At 47.6% G+C, this 24,972-nt stretch overlaps 2 protein-coding genes across 11 annotated transcripts in view; one reads left to right on the forward strand and one right to left on the reverse strand.

Annotated features, from left to right (window-relative positions):
* The window catches only part of EYA2 (EYA transcriptional coactivator and phosphatase 2), a 107,518-nt gene extending 94,247 nt beyond the window's left edge, over window positions 1-13,271 (forward strand). For all 6 annotated transcript variants that reach the window (XM_069952398.1, XM_069952397.1, XM_069952393.1 and 3 more), the window contains 7 exons: window positions 3,430-3,519; window positions 9,020-9,078; window positions 9,184-9,344; window positions 10,484-10,598; window positions 11,142-11,263; window positions 11,539-11,639; window positions 12,568-13,271. In XM_069952398.1, the coding sequence (XP_069808499.1) occupies window positions 3,430-3,519; window positions 9,020-9,078; window positions 9,184-9,344; window positions 10,484-10,598; window positions 11,142-11,263; window positions 11,539-11,639; window positions 12,568-12,648 (729 nt within the window). In that variant the 3' untranslated portion in view covers window positions 12,649-13,271. The remainder of the gene's footprint in view (window positions 1-3,429; window positions 3,520-9,019; window positions 9,079-9,183; window positions 9,345-10,483; window positions 10,599-11,141; window positions 11,264-11,538; window positions 11,640-12,567) is intronic.
* Window positions 13,272-21,521: 8,250 nt separating this feature from the next.
* The window catches only part of ZMYND8 (zinc finger MYND-type containing 8), a 61,959-nt gene continuing 58,508 nt past the window's right edge, over window positions 21,522-24,972 (reverse strand). For 3 of the 5 annotated variants that reach the window (XM_069953740.1, XM_069953738.1, XM_069953742.1), the window contains exons 23-24: window positions 23,712-23,801; window positions 21,522-22,188 (exon numbers count right to left, since the gene is read on the reverse strand). In XM_069953740.1, coding sequence (XP_069809841.1) covers window positions 22,087-22,188; window positions 23,712-23,801 — 192 coding nt within the window. In that variant the 3' untranslated portion in view covers window positions 21,522-22,086. The remainder of the gene's footprint in view (window positions 22,189-23,711; window positions 23,802-24,972) is intronic. The other 2 variants (XM_069953741.1, XM_069953743.1) reach the window with 2 other exon arrangements.

Consider the following 24,972-nt stretch of genomic DNA (forward strand, 5'->3'; position numbering starts at 1 on the left):
TATACATAGTGATGTTACTGTGTGCCCCCCCCAGTGTATTATGTACATAGTGATGTTACTGTGTGCACCATCCCCCCCCAGTGTATTATATACATAGTGATGTTACTGTGTGCCCCCCCCAGTGTTTTATATACATAGTGATGTTACTGTGTGCACCCCCCCCCCCAGTGTATTATATACATAGTGATGTTACTGTGTGCCCCCCCCAGTGTATTATATACATAGTGATGTTACTGTGTGCACCCCCCCCCCCAGTGTATTATATACATAGTGATGTTACAGTGTGCACCCCCAGTGTATTATATACATAGTGATGTTACTGTGTGCCCCCCCCAGTGTATTATATACATAGTGATGTTACTGTGTGCACCCCCCCAGTGTATTATATACATAGTGATGTTACTGTGTGCACCCCCCCAGTGTATTATATACATAGTGATGTTACTGTGTGCACCCCCCCAGTGTATTATATACATAGTGATGTTACTGTGTGCACCATCCCCCCAGTGTATTATATACATAGTGATGTTACTGTGTGCACCCCCCCCCAGTGTATTATATACATAGTGATGTTACTGTGTGCCCCCCCCCCAGTGTATTATATACATAGTGATGTGTTACTGTGTGCCCCCCCAGTGTATTATATACATAGTGATGTGTTACTGTGTGCCCCCCCAGTGTATTATATACATAGTGATGTTACTGTGTGCACCCCCCCCAGTGTATTATATACATAGTGATGTTACTGTGTGCACCCCCCCCCCAGTGTATTATATACATAGTGATGTGTTACTGTGTGCCCCCCCAGTGTATTATATACATAGTGATGTTACTGTGTGCCCCCCAGTGTATTATATACATAGTGATGTTACTGTGCCCCCCAGTGTATTATATACATAGTGATGTTACTGTGTGCCCCCCCCAGTGTATTATATACATAGTGATGTTACTGTGCACCCCCCCCCCAGTGTATTATATACATAGTGATGTTACTGTGTGCACCCCCCCAGTGTATTATATACATAGTGATGTTACTGTGTGCCCCCCCCAGTGTATTATATCCATAGTGATGTTACTGTGTGCACCCCCCCCAGTGTATTATATCCATAGTGATGTTACTGTGTGCACCCCCCCAGTGTATTATATCCATAGTGATGTTACTGTGTGCACCCCCCCCCCAGTGTATTATATACATAGTGATGTTACTGTGTGCACCCCCCCCAGTGTATTATATACATAGTGATGTTACTGTGTGCACCCCCCCCCAGTGTATTATATACATAGTGATGTTACTGTGTTCCCCCCCCAGTGTATTATATACATAGTGATGTTACTGTGTGCACCCCCCCCACTGTATTATATACATAGTGATGTTACTGTGTGCACCCCCCCAGTGTATTATATACATAGTGATGTTACTGTGTGCCCCCAGTGTATTATATACATAGTGATGTTACTGTGTGCCCCCCCCCAGTGTATTATATACATAGTGATGTTACTGTGTGCACCCCCCCCCCCACTGTATTATATACATAGTGATGTTACTGTGTGCACCCCCCCCACTGTATTATATACATAGTGATGTTACTGTGTGCACCCCCCCAGTGTATTATATACATAGTGATGTTACTGTGCACCCCCCCCCCAGTGTATTATATACATAGTGATGTTACTGTGTGCACCCCCCCCCAGTGTATTATATACATAGTGATGTTACTGTGTGCCCCCCCCAGTGTATTATATACATAGTGATGTTACTGTGTGCACTATCTCCCCCCCAGTGTATTATATACATAGTGATGTTACTGTGTGCACCCCCCCCCCCCAGTGTATTATATACATAGTGATGTTACTGTGTGCACCCCCCCCCCAGTGTATTATATACATAGTGATGTTACTGTGTGCCCCCCCCCAGTGTATTATATACATAGTGATGTTACTGTGTGCACTATCTCCCCCAGTGTATTATATACATAGTGATGTTACTGTGTGCACTATCTCCCCCCCAGTGTATTATATACATAGTGATGTTACTGTGTGCCCCCCCCCAGTGTATTATATACATAGTGATGTTACTGTGTGCACTATCTCCCCCAGTGTATTATATACATAGTGATGTTACTGTGTGCACTATCTCCCCCCCAGTGTATTATATACATAGTGATGTTACTGTGTGCACCCCCCCCCCAGTGTATTATATACATAGTGATGTTACTGTGTGCACCCCCCCCCCAGTGTATTATATACATAGTGATGTTACTGTGTGCACTATCTCCCCCAGTGTATTATATACATAGTGATGTTACTGTGTGCACTATCTCCCCCCCAGTGTATTATATACATAGTGATGTTACTGTGTGCCCCCCCCCAGTGTATTATATACATAGTGATGTTACTGTGTGCACCCCCCCCCCAGTGTATTATATACATGGTGACGTGTTACCCCTCCATTGTGCATTCTATACGTATCTGACAGTGTGGAATATCATCAGGTCGGGTGACTCCCTCTTACTTTGCCGGCTATGTACCTTACAGTTTCCTTGTACTTAGAGAAGCTGGGTGACCTCGGAGCCATTGTGGCCGCTCTCAGGATGATGTGACGTGACAATAAGTAACATTTGTTTGCCATACTTCAGGATTCAGCAATGTATCTGGTATAATAACCTGCAGATCTGAGGGGTCAGGGGACACGGAGACCCCCAGAACCTGCTTCCTCGGTGACTCATCCATATGCTGAAACCACAAGCATCCTTCTCTGATTAACATTCACTGCGGCAAGAATGCGTAATAATTAGGTTACTGTGTAGTATAGACGCCACCGAGAAACCCTCCCAGACCCTCCTCTGGTGACCCCCAGCCACAGCCTGGGGGGGATTCACACCAAAGGGTTTATACACTGCGGCCACACAGGAGCCATGGAGCCCCCATACATGACCGGGCATAGTAGGACTGCATATGGGGGGGTAGTCCATTGGCAATGGTGGTCGGCACCTAATGTACACCGTAGCTCAGTAATTTGTGTCGTTTTTGGGAGTTTTTTTTACTTCTTGTCTCTGGTTTCTCTTTTTTGGTGCAGAAATGTATACGGAGCACTTCCCCATTGTCGGCCCCAGTGCGCTCTGGTTTGACACTTTGTTCCTCTCTTATCATGTTGGGTTTGGCCCCTGTACAGGTGTTGGCCCCTGTACGCTTTGGTTAGGGAATGGGTCTTGTGACGATTTGTTCCTCTCATCATGTCTGGTTTGGGTCCAGTTTTTTTTTTGCTCACTGGGGACAGAAGGAACAAGGAAATCGTCAAACCCTTTTCAGGTGCCGCGTGTGGTGACTTCTGCCCCTCCCCTATGATACGTGTGTGGTTTGTTAGTATTGGGTACAGAGGAGAAGTGAGATACTCACTCACCCCCTGACAGTGTCTCTATCTCTCCCTAGGACACAACCACCTCAGTGCGGATAGGTCTCATGATGGAGGAGATGATCTTCAACCTCGCTGATACTCATCTGTTCTTCAATGACTTGGAGGTGAGTGTCCCCACCGCATTAGAGACACATGGGGGAGATTTATCAAAAGGTGTCGCATTCAGACTGGTGCAAACTGCCCACAGCGACCAATCACAGCTCAGCTTTCAGCTCTGGTGAAAGGAAAGAGGAGCTGTGATTGGTTGCTGTGGGCAGTTTGCACCAGTCTAAAGGCATCTGTGCCCATTAGATGAGGCACGGGGAGGGGCTCAGAGGTAGCCAAAGTTTATATGCTTAGTATCGGGGGTTCTTTGCACATTCGCTAAGAACACAACCCTCCCCCCCCCCACCCCCCCCCCCACCCCCCCCCACACACACACACCGATACAAGGGATGGGGGGGGATGTCTGCTCATCTAATTGTGGGAAATGAAGGTTAATGACTTGTACAGGTGAGGAGCCTTATCCTGCTCCATCTGTGCAGACACCGGGATTCACTGGCCAATTACCTGATGTTTTCCCAGCACTGAAACAACACGGCCGCAATTCGTCCTTCCTTCCTTCTGGTAATTGCGCTGCAGCTTCCTGTTGAGGTCAGAGTTCGTAGGGGAATCATTGCTCCCAGCCATCATCCATAGGGGAGTGCTCCCCTCCTAGATGCCCCTTCCCCTATGTATCATCCAGACAGACCTCTGTCCATTCCAGTCTGTCGTGATCCAAATCCTCCAGTTTCCTGCAGTGATTCTCCCCTGTGTGGTCAGAGGTGGTTGGTTCCATTGTTCCCATTCCCCTGATTGTGCACATCCATCTATATATAGACAAAAAACAAATAGTGCAGCGTGCAACCTGCAGTGTGAACGGAGTCTGGGGCCATGCTTGTAATCCGAATCCACTCTTAAACCAAAGCAAATTTTCCCATAAGAAATCACTGCTGATATGCAGACAATTGGTTCCACACCCCAAAATTAATGATTTATTATCCTGAATAACATGTAGAACAGATGAAACAATGAGAAGAAGCTGAATCTGTGGTATTAAAAATTACTGTACAGTATAGCAGCATGTGGTGTATAATGTATAGTAACTGTATAATAATAACAGCAGCTGGATATGTGATATACAGTATAAGTTACTGTACAGTATAGCAATCGGCATGTGGTATATAATGTATAGTAACTGTATAACCCTGATAACACAGCAGCTGGATATGTGATATATAAGTTACTGTACAGTATAGCAGCATGTGGTGTATAATGTATAGTAACTGTATAACCCTGATAACACAGCAGCTGGATATGTGATATATAAGTTACTGTACAGTATAGCAGCATGTGGTGTATAATGTATAGTAACTGTATAACCCTGATAACACAGCAGCAGCTGGATGTGATATGTTACTGTACAGTATAGCAGTATGTGGTGTATAATGTATAGTAACTGTATAACCCTGATAACACTGCAGCTGGATATGTGATATATAAGTTACTGTACAGTATAGCAGCATGTGGTATATAATGTATAGTAACTGTATAACCCTGATAACACAGCCGCTGGATATGTGATATATAAGGTACTGTACAGTATAGCAGCATGTGGTATATAATGTATAGTAACTGTATAACCCTGATAACACAGCAGCTGGATATGTGATATATAAGTTACTGTACAGTATAGCAGCATGTGGTATATAATGTATAGTAACTGTATAACCCTGATAACACAGCAGCTGGATATGTGATATATAAGTTACTGTACAGTATAGCAGCATGTGGTGTATAATGTATAGTAACTGTATAACCCTGATAACACAGCAGCTGGATATGTGATATATAAGTTACTGTACAGTATAGCAGCATGTGGTGTATAATGTATAGTGACTGTATAACCCTGATAACACTGCAGCTGGATATGTGATATATAAGTTACTGTACAGTATAGCAGCATGTGGTGTATAATGTATAGTAACTGTATAACCCTGGTAACACAGCAGCTGGATATGTGATATATAAGTTACTGTACAGTATAGCAGCATGTGGTGTATAATGTATAGTGACTGTATAACCCTGATAACACTGCAGCTGGATATGTGATATATAAGTTACTGTACAGTATAGCAGCATGTGGTGTATAATGTATAGTGACTGTATAACCCTGATAACACTGCAGCTGGATATGTGATATATAAGTTACTGTACAGTATAGCAGCATGTGGTATATAATGTATAGTAACTGTATAACCCTGATAACACAGCAGCTGGATATGTGATATATAAGTTACTGTACAGTATAGCAATCAGCATGTGGTATATAATGTATAGTAACTGCATAACCCTGATAACACTGCAGCAGCAGCTTGTACATGCAGGATCGAGCTGCAGATTCCTATAATGGAGGGGATGGGAAACACAAGGGCGGACAGAGACTGCAGGGAGCAGGAAGTAATGAGCAGGACAGATGTGGGCACATACATGCAGCACTCTCTGTCCGGGGAGAGAGGGGTTACAGCTATGGAGAGATTACCTGCACAGTCCTGTCCCCTGATGTAAGCTCCAGACTGAAGTGGATCTGCTATGATTTGGAAGATGAGGGAGACTTCCTGGGTCAGAGTACAGGGCTGTAGACCCCGCTATGCAGACCATGCCCCTCCCCCTCCCACCCAGTACAGGGAGCTCTTACACCAAAGCAATGCTCTTACACCAAGTCACAATTTTTTAAAACTGTGAGCTCTTACACCAAAACGCTCTTAATCCAAGTTACTCTTAAACCGAGGTACCACTATATATATATATATATATATATATATATATATATATATATATATATATATATATAATATAATATAATTTTTTTTTTTTTTAATTTCCTGGTTATGAACACCTTTTCACTATTGCCCCCCAGTAGTTTCAGGCAGTCAGACTCTGTGGTTCATATACCCCTGTCTTCGGTGTCGCCCCCAGTGGAGTTCGGGTAGTTGGAGCCTATTGCTTGTACACCCCTTGTTGTGCACAGCATCTCAGTATTAATCCGGTGAGGGTTCAGACACCTCAGGTTGTGTTCTTAGTGCTGCTCCCCCTGTGTTTTGTGTTGGTTGGGTTCTTTGTGCTGCCCCCTGTGGTCGGTTCCTGTGTTTTGTGTTGGTCGGGTTCTTGGTGCTGCCCCCCTGTGGTTGGTTCCTGTGTTTTGTGTTGGTTGGGTTCTTTGTGCTGCCCCCTGTGGTTGGTTCCTGTGTTTTGTGTTGGTCGGGTCGGGTTCTTTGTGCTGCCCCCTGTGGTTGGTTCCTGTGTTTTGTGTTTGTCGGGTTCTTGGTGCTGCCCCCCTGTGGTTGGTTCCTGTGTTTTGTGTTGGTCGGGTCGGGTTCTTGGTGCTGCCCCCCTGTGGTCGGTTCCTGTGTTTTGTGTTGGTCGGGTCGGGTTCTTGGTGCTGCCCCCCTGTGGTTGGTTCCTGTGTTTTGTGTTGGTCGGGTCGGGTTCTTGGTGCTGCCCCCCTGTGGTTGGTTCCTGTGTTTTTTGTGTTGGTCGGGTTCTTGGTGCTGCCCCCCTGTGGTTGGTTCCTGTGTTTTGTGTTGGTCGGGTCGGGTTCTTGGTGCTGCCCCCCTGTGGTTGGTTCCTGTGTTTTGTGTTGGTCGGGTTCTTGGTGCTGCCCCCTTTGGTCGGTTCCTGTGGTTTGTGTTGGTCGGGTTTGTCTCGGTATATAAGTCACAGACATTTTGAGACGTCTTTCTCCAATTGCTGATGATGATTTCTCTGGAAACTTGTTCCCCGATACATAAATTCTGTCACACAGGCCCCCCCCCACTGCGCCCATCATCCGCTCTTGTACCGTATTGTATCTTGTACGGCTGCGCTCACTGGGAGCAGCACCAGGAGCGTGGCCCCGGCGTTAGGCACCATACACGGTTTGTTTCCTCCATGGTGACGGCTCCGGAGCGGCAGCTGCCGCCTGTGTTCATCGTTGCACAATGTTGATGCATTTGCTGATGATGCGACACAACATGGCGGCTGCTCAGTCACACCCCTTTCCGGTGAGAACCGCCAGAGATGTTGATGCGTAGAATCTGGTCTGGAGCCACAAAGGAAACGTATTTGCACAATCCTCTTCTTGTCTGCGGTTGAGAGACCGTCGTGTCCTGGCGCTTGCAGTGAGTGAACTTTACATCAGGAGGACTTTCCGCCCGGTTCAGACCTGCAGCTCTTGTACTTGGTGCCAGCGTGTAATCCATAACCTCGCCAGCCGGGGAAGGATCAGCCGCTGCTGCCAGACACGTCTGTGTAAGGTGTGAGCGCCATCCTGTGGTAAGAAGCAGAGAGGCATTGCATTATCCCAACATCTGCCCCGCAGACACATCTGCTGCCAAGTACCTGAGTGGATCCACAGATGTCCGGGCCGCGGCCGTCACAACAGGGAGAAATAGGATTTCCAGCAGATTGAGGGATCACGACGGTTACCGGCCATGTAAAAACAGTTGTACAAGAGTTCTAGGATGATGGACAAGGTCAAAGTCTTAAAGGGATGCTCCATACATGAAGGAGGTTTAGTCACTGGCGGCTGTCTCCTCCCCCTGGGGCCCCTGTTCTGGATGTGGCCCTCGATGTGTCTCTCCCTGTATCCTCTGTTTTGGATGTGGCCCCCCGGTGTGTGTCTCCTCTGCCTGGTTCCTATGTTCTGGATGTGGCCCCGTTTTGTCTCTCCCTGTATCCTCTGTTTTGGATGTGGCCCCCAGTGTGTCTCTCCTCTCCCTGGGGCCCCATTTTTGGATGTGGCCCCGTTTTGTTTCTCCCTGTATCCTCTGTTTTGGATGTGGCCCCCAGTGTGTCTCTCCTCTCCCTGGGGCCCCATTTTTGGATGTGGCCCTTGGCGTGTTTCTCTTCTCCCTGAGTCACATGTTCTGGATCCAGCAGTTACGCTTCTGTCGTCGTCCTGGCATAGAAGTAGTTAATGCCCCGGCGTGTTCCACCTCTAATGTGATTGCAGCGATGATCGGATCCGCAGGGAGTTCGCGCTTCTCAAACAAACAGCTGTGAGCAGCGAAATTCAATAAGAATCCGTGTGTGATTGAATTCCAGAAGAACAGCGCCACCCGGTGGACACCGTCCTAGTCGGCTCTCAGGATTGGTTGCTGTGTTCCGGTTTCTTATGGCGCAGTTCTGTTCATGTGACGGGGATGGCTTGCTGCATATGCTGCATCTCTGCTTGCTGTCTGTGAATGTTCAGTAGTTGCGTCCAGAGATGGATGATGGGAGTATTCTCATGTCCGCCCATGTCTAGGCGGTGGATATGAGGTAGCGTCTCCCCACATGTGTCAGTGTTTTATTATCCGGATGTGTGAGCGCTGCTGGTGTGATGAGGAAAGCAGATCCAGGTCCATACCTCCCCCGTTACCTCATGGAGCTGGAGGGGCCCCCACACGCTCCAGGGGCCCGCACACGCTCCAGGGGCCCGCACACGCTCCAGGGGCCCGCACACGCTCCAGGGGCCCGCACACGCTCCTCCTGCACAGTTTCTCTAGGTATTTGTGTTTTTCGGGTTTTTTTGTCTTTATACTTAGGTTTTTGTCTTGTTTGCAGGAATGTGACCAGATCCACATTGATGATGTCTCCTCAGATGACAACGGGCAGGACCTGAGGTAAGAGGACGCAGACCCCCTCCCCCGCCATAGTAATGGAATAGATGATGGGAATGATAGTCTCGGCAGCACTGACCCCCCTCCTCTGCTCTCACCCCCTCACAGCACATACAACTTTGCAGCAGATGGTTTTCACAGCTCGGCCGCAGGAGCAAATCTCTGTCTGGGATCTGGAGTCCACGGGGGCGTCGACTGGATGAGAAAATTGGCGTTCCGCTACAGACGAGTGAAGGAGATGTACGGCACCTACAAGAACAACGTGGGAGGTGGGTGTCCTAGGGGGATGGTTGTGTCACTAGCCCCATAGTGAGACCCCATAAAGCTGTAAGCGATCACAGAGATCAGAGCTGGTGAGGGGGGGGGGCAGGGTGTCGATCACAGAGGTCAAAGCTGGTACTGAGGGGGGGGGGGGCGACTACAGAGGTCAGAGCTGGCACTGGGGGGGGGGCGGTCACAGAGGTCAGAGCTGGCACTGGGGGGGGGCGGTCACAGAGGTCAGAGCTGGCACTGGGGGGGGGCGGTCACAGAGGTCAGAGCTGGCGCATGGGGGCAATTGCAGAAGTCAGGGCTGGCACTCGGGGGGGGGGGGGGTCATCAGAGGTCAGAGCTGGCACTGGGAGGGGCAATCTGAGAGGTCAGAGCTGGTACTGGGGGGGGCAATCACAGAGGTTTCGAGCTGGCACTGGAGAGGTGATCAGAGGTCAGAGCTGGCACTGGAGGCGATCACAGAGGTCAGAGCTGGCACTGGAGGCGATCACAGAGGTCAGAGCTGGCACTGGGACAATCACAGAGGTCAGAGCTGGCTCTGGAGGGGTGTTCATAAAGGTCAGAGGTGGCACTGGGGGCAAGCACAGAGTTCAGAGTTGGCACTGGAGGGGGTTATCAGAGGTCAGAGCCGGCACTTTGGGGGGGCAATCACAGAGATCAGAGCTGGCACTGGGGGGGCTCCTATTATGCCGCTTCTGTTGTGCTCTTTTGATGTAATCATTGTTTATGGGGCTTCGTGCAGTTTACGACCTTGTGGCGGCGCGGACTCCTTTCTACTTCTCCCAAAATGACATTAAACTTTGAGCCAAAAATGCAATTTTCTGATTTCTTGTAAAGAACAATTCTGACATCAGCCACTCGTAAGAAGGTGACGTCAACCCGAGGGAGGGGGGGTTAATGGCCATGAATTACCTCCTAAATTGCTTTTATGGGGTCTGTGTTCCCACCGCCTTGGGGTACAGCATAATGACATGCATAGTGACACTTAGGGTACAGCATGAAGACACGCTAACACTTGGGGTACAGGATATTGATACTTGGGGTACAGGATAGCGACAATTTGGCTACAGGGTGACACACTGACACTTGGGGTACCAGGCTGTTTGCTGCAGGACACTGATGGCTGTCATCTCCTCAGGCCTGATCGGGGCCCCTAAGCAGGAGACGTGGCTGCAGTTACGGGCAGAGATGGAGGCGCTGACTGATCTGTGGCTGACGCAGGCGCTGAAGGCTCTGAACCTCATACATTCCAGGTGAGAGAATAGAGAGCCGGCCATTTCCTCAGGTGAGGGGCCAGGATCAGGCAGATAGCGCTCTGTGTAATCAGGACAACCATCAGTCAAGGAGCCGATCAGCTGATCATTGTCTTTTTTCAGCGAGTTTAAAAATCTTTGTTCACTGTGTAATTGCTGATGATAAAAATGATAGAGCTATAATATTCCACACTCCCTGCAGTCACTGCTGAACCAGTCTCTGAGGTGACAGGGCGCTCAACCAATCATTGGCCACAGCTCTGTCTCGTCCCATGATTGGCTGAGCAGCCTGTCACTTCACAGACTGGTTCACTGGCGGCTGTGGGGAGCGCAGGGAGAGACTAGAAGAACACCGGAGCAAGGGCTGCACGGACATCACTAACTATATATTACCTTGCACTATAATCAAGCTACATAATAGGCTCTGTACACCTTACCCAGGATATCGGGTCATGTAATACAGCCCTAATAATTCGGGTCTCCCCTCTAGTGACCCCTCATCCTTCTCACACAAATAATTGTTCTATTTGTTTCCATGTTCAGGCCGAATTGTGTGAACGTGTTGGTGACCACGACCCAGCTGATTCCGGCCATCGCCAAGGTCCTGCTCTATGGGCTGGGCACAGTCTTCCCGATTGAAAATATCTACAGTGCAACCAAGACGGGTAGGTCCCATCCGTGGGGAGTCCCCGGGGAGAGCGGTCACATTGTGTAGTGTCGCAGGTCCTCCTGTAATATGTGTAGCAGTGACTGGATTAGATATTGGGGGGCATCCTGTAAAATGATGCGTAGCAGTTACGGGATCAGATTTTGGGGGTCCCCCTGTAATATGCATAGCAGTGATGGGATTAGATGTCGGGGGTCCCCTGTAATATAATGCGTAACAGTGAGGGGATTAGATGTCAGAGTTCTTCCTAGATGATGGTGTCTGTCTGTATAGGGAAAGAGTGCTGCTTCGAGAGGATAATGCAGCGGTTTGGGAGGAAAGCCGTTTATGTCGTAATTGGAGATGGCGTGGAGGAGGAGCAAGCAGCAAAGAAGGTAACAAACCCCCCAACATCAGCCGCTCCTGTCTGTACATTTCCACAAGTTTCCAGAGTAATTTCCTCCAGCAAATCCCCTGATAACAACCGCTTCTAGCTAAAGCTCTCTAGACAGGAGCAGCTGCTGTGGCGGACCCCCAGTCAGGAGGGACAGGGACCCCGACCACAGCTTATAGGGAAGAGGTCATCGTGGAGAGCTTGTTGTAGTAAATGGAGTAAGAGCCCCCAAAAAGATGGAGACACAGATCGAGCCGGACAAAAAAACCAAATGTCTGCACAGATCCACAGAGGAGGAAGCAAATATAGATGGCAACTGCGAGGCTGCTCTAGCAGAAGTGCCACGGATTATACCCATCCCACATCATACATGCTGAGCTGGGATTGGTCAATGGCAGTAAATCAGGACCAGTGTGCGTGTCCGCAGCTTCGCAAAATCCACTAAACTGCAGACACCGCAGCTAAGGATGATAAATCTGCAGCTACAACAATTCGTTCCTAACCCCCCTTCCCGATCGGTCCTCCAGTACACCACCACCACCAGTCCACTCCCCAGATTACTTTCCCATAGTGTAGTCTCTTGTCCAGTTGCGTCTGCCACTTCTCACTCTTTATACTGGTAACCCAAGAGGCGGCTGCAGGGATTGATGTGTACAGGAATCAGGTGCCATTATACTCACACTCCACTCATCTCATTTTTTTATGATCCTTCTCTGGTCTTGGCTTCAGGGCTGTGGCTATGTTCTCGTAGGCCGTTATGACAAACCACCCAGTTGTGCACAAAAATCTGCGTAATTTCTGTATCATACTCCAAGAGCACATTTGATAAATTGGCCTAGGAACCCCGGCCTATAAGTCACGTGTTCACCACTGATCCCAGAGCTGAGCTGCCTCCATCTTGTTTCTTACCTTTGTTCTCTCTCCTGCAGCACAATATGCCATTCTGGCGGATCTCCTGCCATGCTGACCTAGAGGCCTTACGACACGCCCTGGAGCTGGAGTACTTGTAGCGCCCCCCTCTGGGCTCAGCTGACTGTGGATGTCCATCACAAGGTCCAGGGGCTGCTGATGCCCTGAGCGCTGGAGCTGCCTGGAACCTTGCACCTACCCGGACTATTTATAAGCACAAGAGACTTGTTCCAGGCTGGACGAGGCCACTCCGCCTCCCCCCATTACTCTATGACCCGAACTTAATGGACAGAGGAGTAAAATAGCTGATTTTTTTTTTTTTTTTTGTCTAATTTATGGACTTGTCTCATATATTTGTCCTTTTCCCTGTGGGTCGCGGTGGCCGGGGTCACACATGGATCCTATTTAATTCTTACTGGGTGGGAGCGGTGCGTCTTGTACATTAGTTCTGGTTCCAGCTGTTGCTGCATGCGTCTGCAGTGCGCCTCCTGTGGCCGCCTCTGGTTTTTCTATGTAAAGCAGAATGTTGTCCTGGATAAAAGGCATTTAATTAAAAAAAAAAAAAAAAAAAAGGAGGAATGTTTACATTTTGGGAATATCGGCAGCGGTGGTCTTTTTTTTTTTTTTTTTCCTGCGTCCACTATTGATGTTACATTAGATCGTAACATTTACCAGTCACGTGATTTGTAACCAATCTCGGCAGGAAGCTGTAAAATACATCTGATTACCAGCTGGTTGTGTTGTCGTTTATTTAAAGGCAATGTTAATAGTTGAAACCAGTTACGAAAACAGATGTCTGTAGTCTTGTTTATAAAAGGCAGAACTGTGTCTCCATGGTTACAGACTACAAACAAACCCCATGTAGTCAGATTGTTAAGAGGCCTCAATGGGCAGTGATGGTCACCCACTCTGTTACAGATACTTGTCCACACGTACTATGCTCTAACACTGTGGTGTATTGGGGTAATCCTCACGACGCTGCACACAGTCAGGTGTCATCACCACATATAAAACCTCTGCTTGTTATCATTGAATGGAAACGGTTTCATTCACATCCAGAAGCTGAACAATTGTCCTGACCTAATCTAGATCTGTCAGTTGTGCTGACCTGTCTTGTAGGACAGGTCTACGTTGATGGAGGGCACTTTTGGAATACAATTGTTTGTTGCACATAGCAACCAATCGGAGCCACACAAATGATCATAGTATCGTTCACGCAGCCATTACCATTCAGTGCACTCGCCCACGTCTCATTTTAACGCCAATTGGGTGTCTTTACATTTCTCAGCTGAATGCTGTAACGTCTACACAAGGCGATTATCTAGGAATGCTTAATGCCGATAATCAGCCCGTGTAGAAGGGCCTTAACAAAAACCTTAAACAATTGCAGTGGCCACTATACAAATCTCACTCCCGTCCAGAATTATAGAAAACTCTCAGAAGGAACAGTATTAAATCGAATGTACCGCTACAAGCACTAAATACTGTATCTTCATTGCACCTGGTTGGCACCGCCACACAGATTCACAGACATTATCCCATTGTTCAAACTGACACCCCAGTTCCTGAGATCTGGTGCGTTTTCTATATATGCTAAGGAAGTAGTTTGGTGCACTGGAGGTGGCCCGAGTGGTATCTCCTCCCCTAGGTGATGAGCCAGGTCAAGGTCTCGCATGTCACCCAGGGGAGAAGATATTGGGGCACTTGACCTGCCTCCAGTGCACCAAACTACTTCATTAACAGATAGAGACCCCAAGCAAGCAGTTTTCTATATCAGTTTTGCACCTCGAGAGACTGACATTCTTGCCCATTCTTTCTTGGAAAACAGCTGGAGCTCAGTGAGGTTGGATGGAGAGCGGTTGTGAGCAGTAGTTTTCAGCTCTTCCCACAGATTCTCGATTGGATTCAGATCTGGACTTTGACTTGCCCATTTTAACACCTGGATATGTTTATTTGTCAACCATTCCATTGTAGATTTTGCTTTATGTTTTAGATCATTGTCTTGTTGGAAGATAAATCTCTGTCCCAGTGTCAGGTCTTTTGCAGACTCCAACAGGTTTTCTTCCAGAATGGTCCTGTATTTGGCTCTGTCCATTTTCCCTGTCCCTGTTAAAGAAAAGCAGGCCCAAACCCTGATGCTGCCACCACCATGTCTGACAGTGGGGATGGTGATGAGCTGTGTTGCTTTTACGCCTGGTTTCATCTGACCAGAGCCCCTTCTTTCACGTTTGGTGTATCCCAGGTGGCTTGTGGCAAACTTTAACCCTTAGAGCAGTGATTTTCAACCAGTGTGCCGCGAAATAAGGTCGGGTGTGCCGCGGGGAAAGTTCCCCAACTCTGGTGCCCCTGCAGATCGCCCCGCTGCTGCTGTCCGCCTCACCTACTGGCCGCCTGTAGCGCCCGGACGTGCTCCTCCTATCCAATCAGTGGAGACCGGGAGTGTGGTGCGCTGCGGCAGGCCGTGATGCAGGCATCCAATCAACGTGTGCGCTCTGGCCTGCCGCAGCGCACCACGCTCCCGGTCTCCGCTGATTGGAGGAGCACGTCCAGGCGCTACAGGCGGCCGAGTAGGTGAGGCGGACAGCAGTGGCGACCATCTCGGAGGAGGTGAGGAGGAAGGGGGGGGGGGGGAGAGAAACAGGAGAAAACAATGGGGGAGAGAAACCTGGGGATGGGGGAGAGAAGCATGGGGGAGAAACGGGGGGGGGGGGGGGGGGGAGACCTGGGGATGGGGGAGAAACAGGGGGGGAGAGACAGGGAGAGAAGCATGGGGGAGAGAAACCTGGGGATGGAGGAGAGAAACATGGGGATGGGGGAGAGAAGCAGGGGGGAGAGGCAGGGAGAGAAACAGCGGAGAGGAGCAGGGTGGAGAGAAGCACAGGAGAGAAGCACAGGGGGGAGAGAAGGAAACAGGCCCAGGTTTTACACTGAGTGAGTATAAATACATTTAGAATCTATATTATTACCTATATGTATAATATGTACTGTTTTAGTGTCATTTTGTGCCATTTTGGTTGGTGGTGTGCCCCGGGATTTTTTAATTATAAAAAGTGTGCCGCGGCTCAAAAAAGGTTGAAAATCACTTGAAAAACCATTGTTAACAAATATATGTCACTTAAATTCGCCCCATTCCCAGGCTTATAGCGCTTTTATCCTTTGGTCTATGGGGCTGTGGGAGGTGTCATTTTTTGCGCCATGATGTTTACTTTCTATCGGTATCTTGATTGCGCATATGCGACTTTTTGATTGCTTTTTATTACAATTTTTCTGGATTTGATGCGACCAAAAATGCACAATTTTGCACTTTGGGATTTTTTTGCGCTTATGCCATTTACCGTGCGAGATCAGGAATGTGATAAATAGTTCGGGCGATTACGGATGCGGCGGTAGCAAACATGTTTATTTGTTTATTTTTATTTATAACCTGGGAAAAGGGGGGTGATTCAGACTTTTATTAGGGGAGGGGGCTTTTTACTAATAACATCCCTTTTATACATATACTAGAAGCCCCCTGGGGTTAGGGTTATTCCCCCTGGGGGACTTCTAGTATATGCACTCAGATCTCTTATTGAGATCTTTGCTGTATAGTTATACAGCAAAGATCAGTGAGATCGGCACTCGGATGCTTTCGGCTGCTGCAGAGCAGGTGCAGTTATATGGAGACTTGATTACACAAAGTGGATTCTATTTATCATCATCAGTCATTTAGGGCAACATTGGATCATTCAGAAATCCTCACTGAACTTCTGGAGGGAGTTTGCTGCACTGAAAGGAAAGGGGCCGAATGATATTGCACGCCCAAGTTTTAACCCTTAGAGGACCGGGCCAATTAAAATTTTTGTGTTTTTGTTTTTTCCTCCTTGTGCTTAAAAGGCCATAGCACTTGCATTTTTTTTTTTTAGCTAGAAACCCACATGAGCCCTCATTTTTTCCGCCACTAATTGTACTAATTCTTTTATTTAGGGGTTATTTTTTTTACGCCGTTCGCCCTGGGGTAAAACTGACAAGTTGTTACGATTACAATGATATATAACATGTATAACTTTTCTTGTATCTGATGGCTTGTAAAAAATTCAAACCATTGTTAACAAATATATGTTCCTTAAAACCGCTCCATTCCCAGGCTTATAGCGCTTTTATCCTTTGGTCTATGGGGCTGTGTCAGGTGTCATTTTTTGCGGCATGATGTGTTCTTTCTATCGGTACCTTGATTGCGCATATGCGACTTTTTGATCGCTTTTTATTAAAATTTTTCTGGATTTGATGCCACCATAAATGTGCAATTTTGCACTTTTGTTTTTTTTTGCGCTTACGCCGATTACCGCACGACATCAGGAATGTGATTAATAATTCGGGCGATTATGCACGCAGCGATACCAAACATGTTTGCTTATTTATTATTATTCATAACATGGGAAAAGGGGGGTGATCCACACTTTTATTAGGGGAGGTATTTTTTATTTTTTTACTTTTACACTTATACTAGAAGCCCCCCTGGGGTTAGGGTTATTCCCCCTGGGGGACTTCTAGTATAAGCACTCTGATCTCTCATTGAGATCTATGCTGTATAGAGCCCGAGTGCCGAGCCCGGATCAGCGCCACTATGGCGCAGACCCCGGCCCGAGCCAGACGTGTGGATCGCTCCTCTGGTACAACGTCCCAGAGGAGCGATTCACCCCACTAGACACCAGGGAATGGCTGCATCAGGTAATCGGATGCAGCTGTCATCTTTGACAGCTGCATCCGATTACCTTTAGTGGGCACGGCGATCGGACCGTGCCCGCTAATACCCGCGGTCTTAAGCTACATGCGGCACCCAGGACCGTGGCGGTTCAAGTGCGACCCGCTCTGAAGGCGGCCCTGGATGCAAAGTTATGTGCAGGGTCGCCTAGGGGTTAAACTTTTTAAAGGAGAAATCTGGTGGAAATTTTTATTAAGTATTGTGAGCGCCCCCCCGGCCCCCCCCCCCAAAAAAAATATATACACAAATCACCAAGTAAGTGCATCAAGGCTTCACTTCCTGGATAACATGGTGATGTCACTTCCTGGATAACATGGTGATGTCACTTCCTGGATAACATGGTGATGTCACGACCTGACTCCCAGAGCTGTGCGGGTTGTGGCTGCTGGAGAGGATGATGGCAGAGGGATACAGGGCACTGGAGAGACACTGAGCATCCCCCTGCCATCATCCTCTCCAGCAGCCACAGCCCACACAGCTCTGGGAGTCGGGTTGTGACATCACCATGTTATCCAGGAAGTGAAGCCTTGATGCAGTAGTAAGGGAAAAAGCACTTTATAAGCATCTCCCGTAATAAGTGTATAATGGTGATTAGTATAACTTTTTTTTTTTTTTCTGGGGGGGGGGGGGCGCGCACGCGCAATACAATACTTATAAAGTACAATAATACATATTTTCACCGGACTACTCCTTTACCAAATTAAGATAACCCTTTAATAGTCCCACCATGGGGAAATTCAGTGTGTTACAGCAGCATAGATATTACACATACAAAAAGCTAAAAAGGTAAAGTAAAGGCATTACGATTAAAGTAGACAAAGAGAAGAAAAGGTAAAAAAGATACAATAGAAACATTAGACAATTTTAGTTCTTTTCATAGGTCGGTGTTGGTGGTACAGCCTAACCGCTGCAGGAAGAAAAGAACTTCCGATATCGATCCTTCTCGCACTTTGGGTGAATTAATCGGTCACTGATAGTACTGCCCAGTGTTATCAAGGTCTCGTACATAGGATGGGAGTCATTCTCCAGTATGGAGCTGACCACTGACAAAATCCTTTGCTCCCCCACCACCTGCACCGGTTCCAGGGGGCTCCCAAGGACAGAGCTGGCCCTTCTGATGAGCTTGTCCGCTGGTTGATATGCCGCTCCCCCAGCAGGACACTCCGAAGAAGATGGCTGATGCCACTACAGAGTTAACTGAAAAGATCTAATGAATTTCGTTCCACTTCATGACTGTATCTCATTTGTTTATTCTTAAAGTATATATATATATATATATATATATATATATATATATAAAATAATTTTTTTTGGTGAAGCCTGAAATGTGGCAAAAGGTTCAAGGGGCTAAATACTTTCACAAGGCACTGTATACCACCTGTGAAATGCTAAGGAAATCCTCAAAACCTGACTGCTGGTGGCCCTGAGGGCTTGGATTTAGAAACACTGCACTGGACTCTTGTCCTTCTAGACTGCTGTCCCTCTATACTCCCTCTCCCTCCTGTAGACTCCTGTTCTCTCCTCCTCCCTCTGCAGAGGAATCTGCAGGAAGGGGACAGAAGGTTTGAGGAGAGAACAGATTTCTTCAGACTTCTTTCTCCTCTGTCCTCTCCCTCCAGACTCTGTTACTCTCTACTAGGCTTGATCGAACAGCGGAAAAAGCTAGGTTCAATTGAACTCAAACCTAGCCGGACCTTCCGCATTTGATTTCTGATGCCTTCCCGGTCCGTGCGGAAGGAGGAGACAGCCCGGGAACCACCTGGAATTCCGGGATACAGCCTATTACCTAGGTTGAATTCCAGGCAGTCCTCGGGATGTCTTCTCCTTCCACACAGACCGGGAAGGCATCAGGAATCAAATGCGGAAGGTCCGACTAGGTTCGAGTTTGATCAAACCTAACTTTTTCCGCTGTTCAATCAAGCCAACACTCTCTACCATAGTGGATGTGTCAGTGTACTGCAGCCTCCTATTCCTGTTTATAGTATTGCTGCCGCTACACGGACTAGAGACAGCGGCTTCCAGCTCCGTTCTCAACCTGAGCAGGATGGGACCCTGTGCATATGTTGTTTTATCCCAGACAACTCCTTTGAGTATAGAATCCTAATGTGAACATTGAGAATGTTCAGGCTCACCGGTGGCTGTGTAGATTGTATAGATACTAAAGCTTTCACTGTCCAGGCAATGATGGGAATTGTAGTTGTCAAACAGAGGGCCTTAGTTTGTCACCCATGAGATACACAATGGTTTGTGACCCCCATCACCCTGGGGTCAGCAAATGGTATTGACAGGAGGGTCAGAAGTAGAGCAGACACCTTCAGGATCCAATCCAGGACGTCAGGGCCAGTGTGAGGACAGTGACCACCACCTGAGGTCATCAGCCAGGTGAAGCTTAGTTAACCCTGTCACCTACAATGGTCTCTCCACACCAGCTGCACATTATAATACACAATGGAGTCGGTAGAGTCATCAGGCGCTGACATTAGAAGGTTATGATTATACAGGGAGGAATATTGCCTACCAGGACCTCCTAATACAGGGAGATATATAGTGGTGTCCAGTATTGCAGCCTACAGGAACACACCGATGGACGCGGATCACACACCATTTACCAAGCAGACAGTGGTTTGGCAATGCAGTTAATGGACACACTGCTCTAACATAAAACATTTGGTGGGGGAGGAGTTGTCCACTGCTTGTTGTCAGAAAAAAAATATCTGTCTTTAGTAACAAATAGGACAGAACACATGATGTGGGGCAGGGCCTAGCATGTGCTATGGACGGGGTGAAATCCTGGGCTGTAATACCTGCACGCTGAGACAGTCTGCCTGCTAAAGATGATCCACACTGTTCCTGAAAGGTAAAACAAGGCCTCCCTCATCTCACCACCTAAAAAGCTGAGCTGTCTCTTGTAAAGAGAATGAAAGTCCAGGTGTGGGTACTGCTGATAAACCGCTTAGCTTTGGGTCGTCCCTTGAAATGCACTGAATGATACGTGTCTGTGTACCATGGCGGGGGCCTGTGAACTTGAGACAATTAATGGTTTTCTTACGGTAAGTGTGCATTGTGATGTGTTATTCAGGGAGGGGGAGGGGAGCGATCACCTATAGGCTTCTACGTGACAATGTTATGGGCATGCGGAATGATACAAGGTCTAAGTGTCGGCACATAACACAGGACGTCGCTATCTTTATTACCTCACAGATCTTCTGTAGTTGATGGTTGATCGTGGGGGGGGGGGGGGTCTAACCACAGGGCCCCCCATCAATCCTGAGAATAGGGAGTCCAGAATGCACTGCACATAATACCGCTTGATAAATGTAAGCAGTTTCTGTATTTTGTTAGCTCTTGGGACCGCCGTTAAATACCCGACACTTTATGCGGTTGAATATATCCGCCATCAGGGGCGTAACTACCACTATAGCAGCCATAGCGGCTGCTATGGGGCCCGCCGCATCAGGGGACCCCATGGCCTGCTCCTGCAATACACTGGGCCCCCTGAGTCGTCATCATTTGTAGCACCGGGTGGCCCTGCTGGTCTCCTGGGTTTTGCAAATGTCCCTTTAACTGCAAGCACTCCTGACCACAGCTAGCGGTTATGTAGTGATGACTTCACTTGACCGTTTAGTGGTCGGGGGGGGGGGGGGCGGGGGAGATTTCTAGTTACGCCCCTGTCTGCCATCTTGGTCATTTAGATGGAATATGAGGTCTATGGAATATCACAGGAATAAGAGGCCAAAATGCTTGTTTGTTGTTACTGAAAGAGTGGAATAAAAACATTTTATAATAAACTTCCATTTGTGGCGTTCTTTCAGGCCTCATGTGATCACCAACTTTATTTCCTCTAGTTTCCCTATCCGGTAGACCAGCCGAACCTCCATCTACTTATACAGAGCATGAGATCAGAGAAACACAGTACATCTCATTTCTACCAACTGTACCTTGCTGGGTGCAGGGTATGAACACTGCCAGAGGACCCCCGCCACCTGGGACCACCTTCACTGGTAGAATAGCTGTATCATTAGCTGCAATTCTACACTGTCCATCTGGACAGGATCAATTGTAACAAACCCTCAGCACAAATCCATATAGTGTCCGGAGAAGAAGGCTCTTCTCTCACAATGATCACAATGCGCCCCCTACTGTTCACTTGTTGCAGTAATACTGAGCTCCGCCACTGACCTGTGTACACAGGACCACGCTGAGATTCACACCCAGAGGGCAAGAAACGGCAGGAAAAGGAAAAGGTTTTGATTTAATACAAATTTTATACAAAGAAAATGTGAAAAAATACTTCCATATGCTAAAAGCAATTATGTTTCACAAGGGAAAGCCGGCCAGTCCCGGGCGCCCAACCGCTCGCCACAGATCGTGTCTCTCACTACCGCCGGTTACTGTACACGCCGTCTCCGTTATGCACAATGGTGAAAACCAACAGGGTGAGAATGTACAATGCGTGGCCTGGAATGATATTATACAGAGGGTCCTCATATACAGACATCATAGATACGGAGCGAAGGCGTGCTCAGGTCACAAACATGGCGGCTGGTATCCCATTCTCTTTTTCATACACTGATTCCTCCAGCCGTTCTGTGAGCTCCGGGGTCCGCAGCGTCTGCTATAATCGGCATCTTGATGTCGCGGCTCCGGATAAATGTTCATAAGTTAAAGTGATTACAAATATAAAAAGATGGTTGTACTCTGAATCACATCCACAGATTGTACATTATTTACATACAGGACAGGGAGGCGCACGCTCCCGACGCTCACAATGTAGTGTTTCCGTGTTGCTGCTCGCGGGTTACACCCTCCGCACCTGGACCGGCATGGTGGTCTGCACATACTGGACGCCAGCTCTCACTGCCACAGCCCCGGCATTGGGGCTCACAACCACAGGGATGGTCTGTAGACAAGAGGCACAAGGTTATAACCCACATCAACATTACAGCCACAAGTCACATGACCCAACACTGCACATGCAATATGTGCTGACCAACCTGACCTGGCCACACCCCTCTCCAGAACAACCACGTCCTATTACACATTATCTAGTCTACATGTGAACAGACCCAAAATATAAAGCCCCCCCCCCCCCCCCCCACCACCATAACAGCGCTAATCCAGTCCGCTTCCCAACGACAAATAAAAAACAGCAATAAAAAAATGAAACAATTATCAGCGCCAGCGGAACAGTCTGAACTATCGCGGTGATCGGCGTACACAAAGAATACTCAAGAGAATCAACAATCATTATCATATATACGATAAAAGAGAAGAAAAAGCAAAAAGTCTCATCTACCCCAAACTGGCAGCAATATAAAGTGCAAACACCAGAAAGGTCAGAAAATGCAGGTTATAAGTTAGTAAAACATAATAAAAATACACTTCAATATAAAAACAATAAAAATTGCTTCTGCCTGCATTTACCGATAACATGACTACTATTTTATGGTTGTCGGCCATTGTTAATGGTTATGAATGGGGGACGAGGATACTGTGTACACTATATACCAACACAATGGAGGATGAAATCCTAAGAATGGATGCACCTTATTTTGAGAAAGGGGACCTGCTTGTTCCCGAAACGCGTCAATTTCTGTGCTTTTTATGAATAAATTGCATCTTTATTCTATCTGGCAACTCTTGGATGTCTTCCTTGGGCAGCGCTGAGTAAGAAGTACCCTGTTTTTTATTTTATTTTTTTCACTATCCTAAGAATGGGGGAGGGGATCACTGAGGCGGCTGCTGATTTGGAGAACAAGGAGAAAATGAGCTCCAGGATGAAGTGGAGCGTGCGTGAGCGGCCAGTGCGCCATTCATTCTCTATGGGGCCACTGAATATTGCTGAGCTCAGCGCCCCCCATAGCGATAGAATGGCTGCGACTATCTAATACCCTATTCTTGTGATCAGTGGGGTCTCCGTAGTCGGACCCGCACCAGTAACATGCTCAGATGGAAACACTCCTTTAAATCATGCGGAGAGTGTTAGTATATCAGGCCTCGCAGCTCTGGATGTGACAAGAGGAGAAGGCATAATGTAAGTGTTACTCAGGGACATCACATATGAAGTGACTCCGGCTGAGAGGGTGACATTCACAGACAGGCCGTATATCACCCCGCCATCTGTGCTCGGGACCGCCAGCGCTGGACGCACAGATCTCATACACACACAGCACATTATCTACGTGCACGGCCGCTGGATACATGGGGACGTCTCATGCTACAGCCAACAATGTGGGAGAGAAGCGTATGAAAGGCCAATATACATAGCAAAGCGAGTGACATCACACAGCATGGCAGCCCCGGTCTGTGACATCACCGGGATGATGACCGGACTGAGGGTGACATGAGAGCGGGGGAGATGGCGGCACATCTGCTGACATCACACAGTGACTACACTACCAGGATGACACTGCTGGTACTTACAATTGTGGACTGAGTAGGTGGAATAAAGGCAGCGCTCTGCGGCACGTGGACCAGTTTTATGGGCTGGCTGCTCGCCACACCTGATGCTATCTGCAGAGACAGCGCAGGGAAGCTTAGATTGTATGAGGACAGCGGCCAAAGGCACCAAACACATCTGTCTCCTGACACTGACCGATTATCTGGAAGGTTCTATAGCAGGGGTAGGGAACCTTGGATCTCCAGGCATGATGGGAGTTGTAGTTTTGCAACAGCTGGAGGGCCAAGGTTCCCCATCCCTGCTCTATAGATTCCGTCTCTCACAGGTAAAGTTACCGACCAGAAATAATATACCCCCTCCCCATTCTGTGTAGGTATACAGCAGTGTATTATATACTTATTATCCTCCTGTATGAGTGTGTGTATATATATCTCCATCCTGTGTAGGTATACAGCAGTGTATTATATACTTATTATCCCCCTCCTGTATGAGTGTGTGTATATATCTCTCCATTCTGTGTAGGTATACAGCAGTGTATTATATACTTATTATCCTCCTGTATGAGTGTGTATATATCTCTCCATTCCGTGTAGGTATACAGCAGTGTATTATATACTTATTATCCCCCTGTATGACTGTGTATATCTCTCCTTTCTGTGTAGGTATACAGCAGTGTATTATATACTTATTATCCTCCTGTATGACTGTGTATATCTCTCTCCATTCTGTGTAGGTATACAGCAGTGTATTATATACTTATTATCCTCCTGTATGAGTGTGTATATATATCTCCATGCTGTGTAGGTATACAGCAGTGTATTCTATGCTGTATGTATAAACTGTTATATAATCGGTATAAACGGTCGCAGGTCTCCAATGGGATCGATGCACTGAGCATCTCCATAAATCCCTGCCCTCGTACTGTGAGTTTATGTCAAGGACGTCTCTCACCTACGGCCTCTGACTAATCCTGAAACCTTCTCTATATGCTGATCTGTGGTGGATCTTCTCTGTCCATGTATAGTGGGGAATCCACCCAATCTGGAGCTGCCCCCTCACAATGACTGGCCTAGTGTGCTGGCTACATAGTGGTGTAAGGCAGAATATGGAGGGTGGCTAGGTGAAGTGGTCATGCTCTCTGTGGTTCATTCTCAAATACATAGATGACACTGCCGCCTCATACCCAATAACGCATCCCCAATGGCTTCCGTACAATTTCTGTGGGTTCCTAGAGACTGACCCCCGCTTGAGAAAACAAAATCATGAGTGCAGTAGGACACCGGG

Source organism: Dendropsophus ebraccatus, chromosome 14 (assembly GCF_027789765.1).
Source record: "Dendropsophus ebraccatus isolate aDenEbr1 chromosome 14, aDenEbr1.pat, whole genome shotgun sequence".
NCBI lineage: Eukaryota > Metazoa > Chordata > Amphibia > Anura > Hylidae > Dendropsophus > Dendropsophus ebraccatus.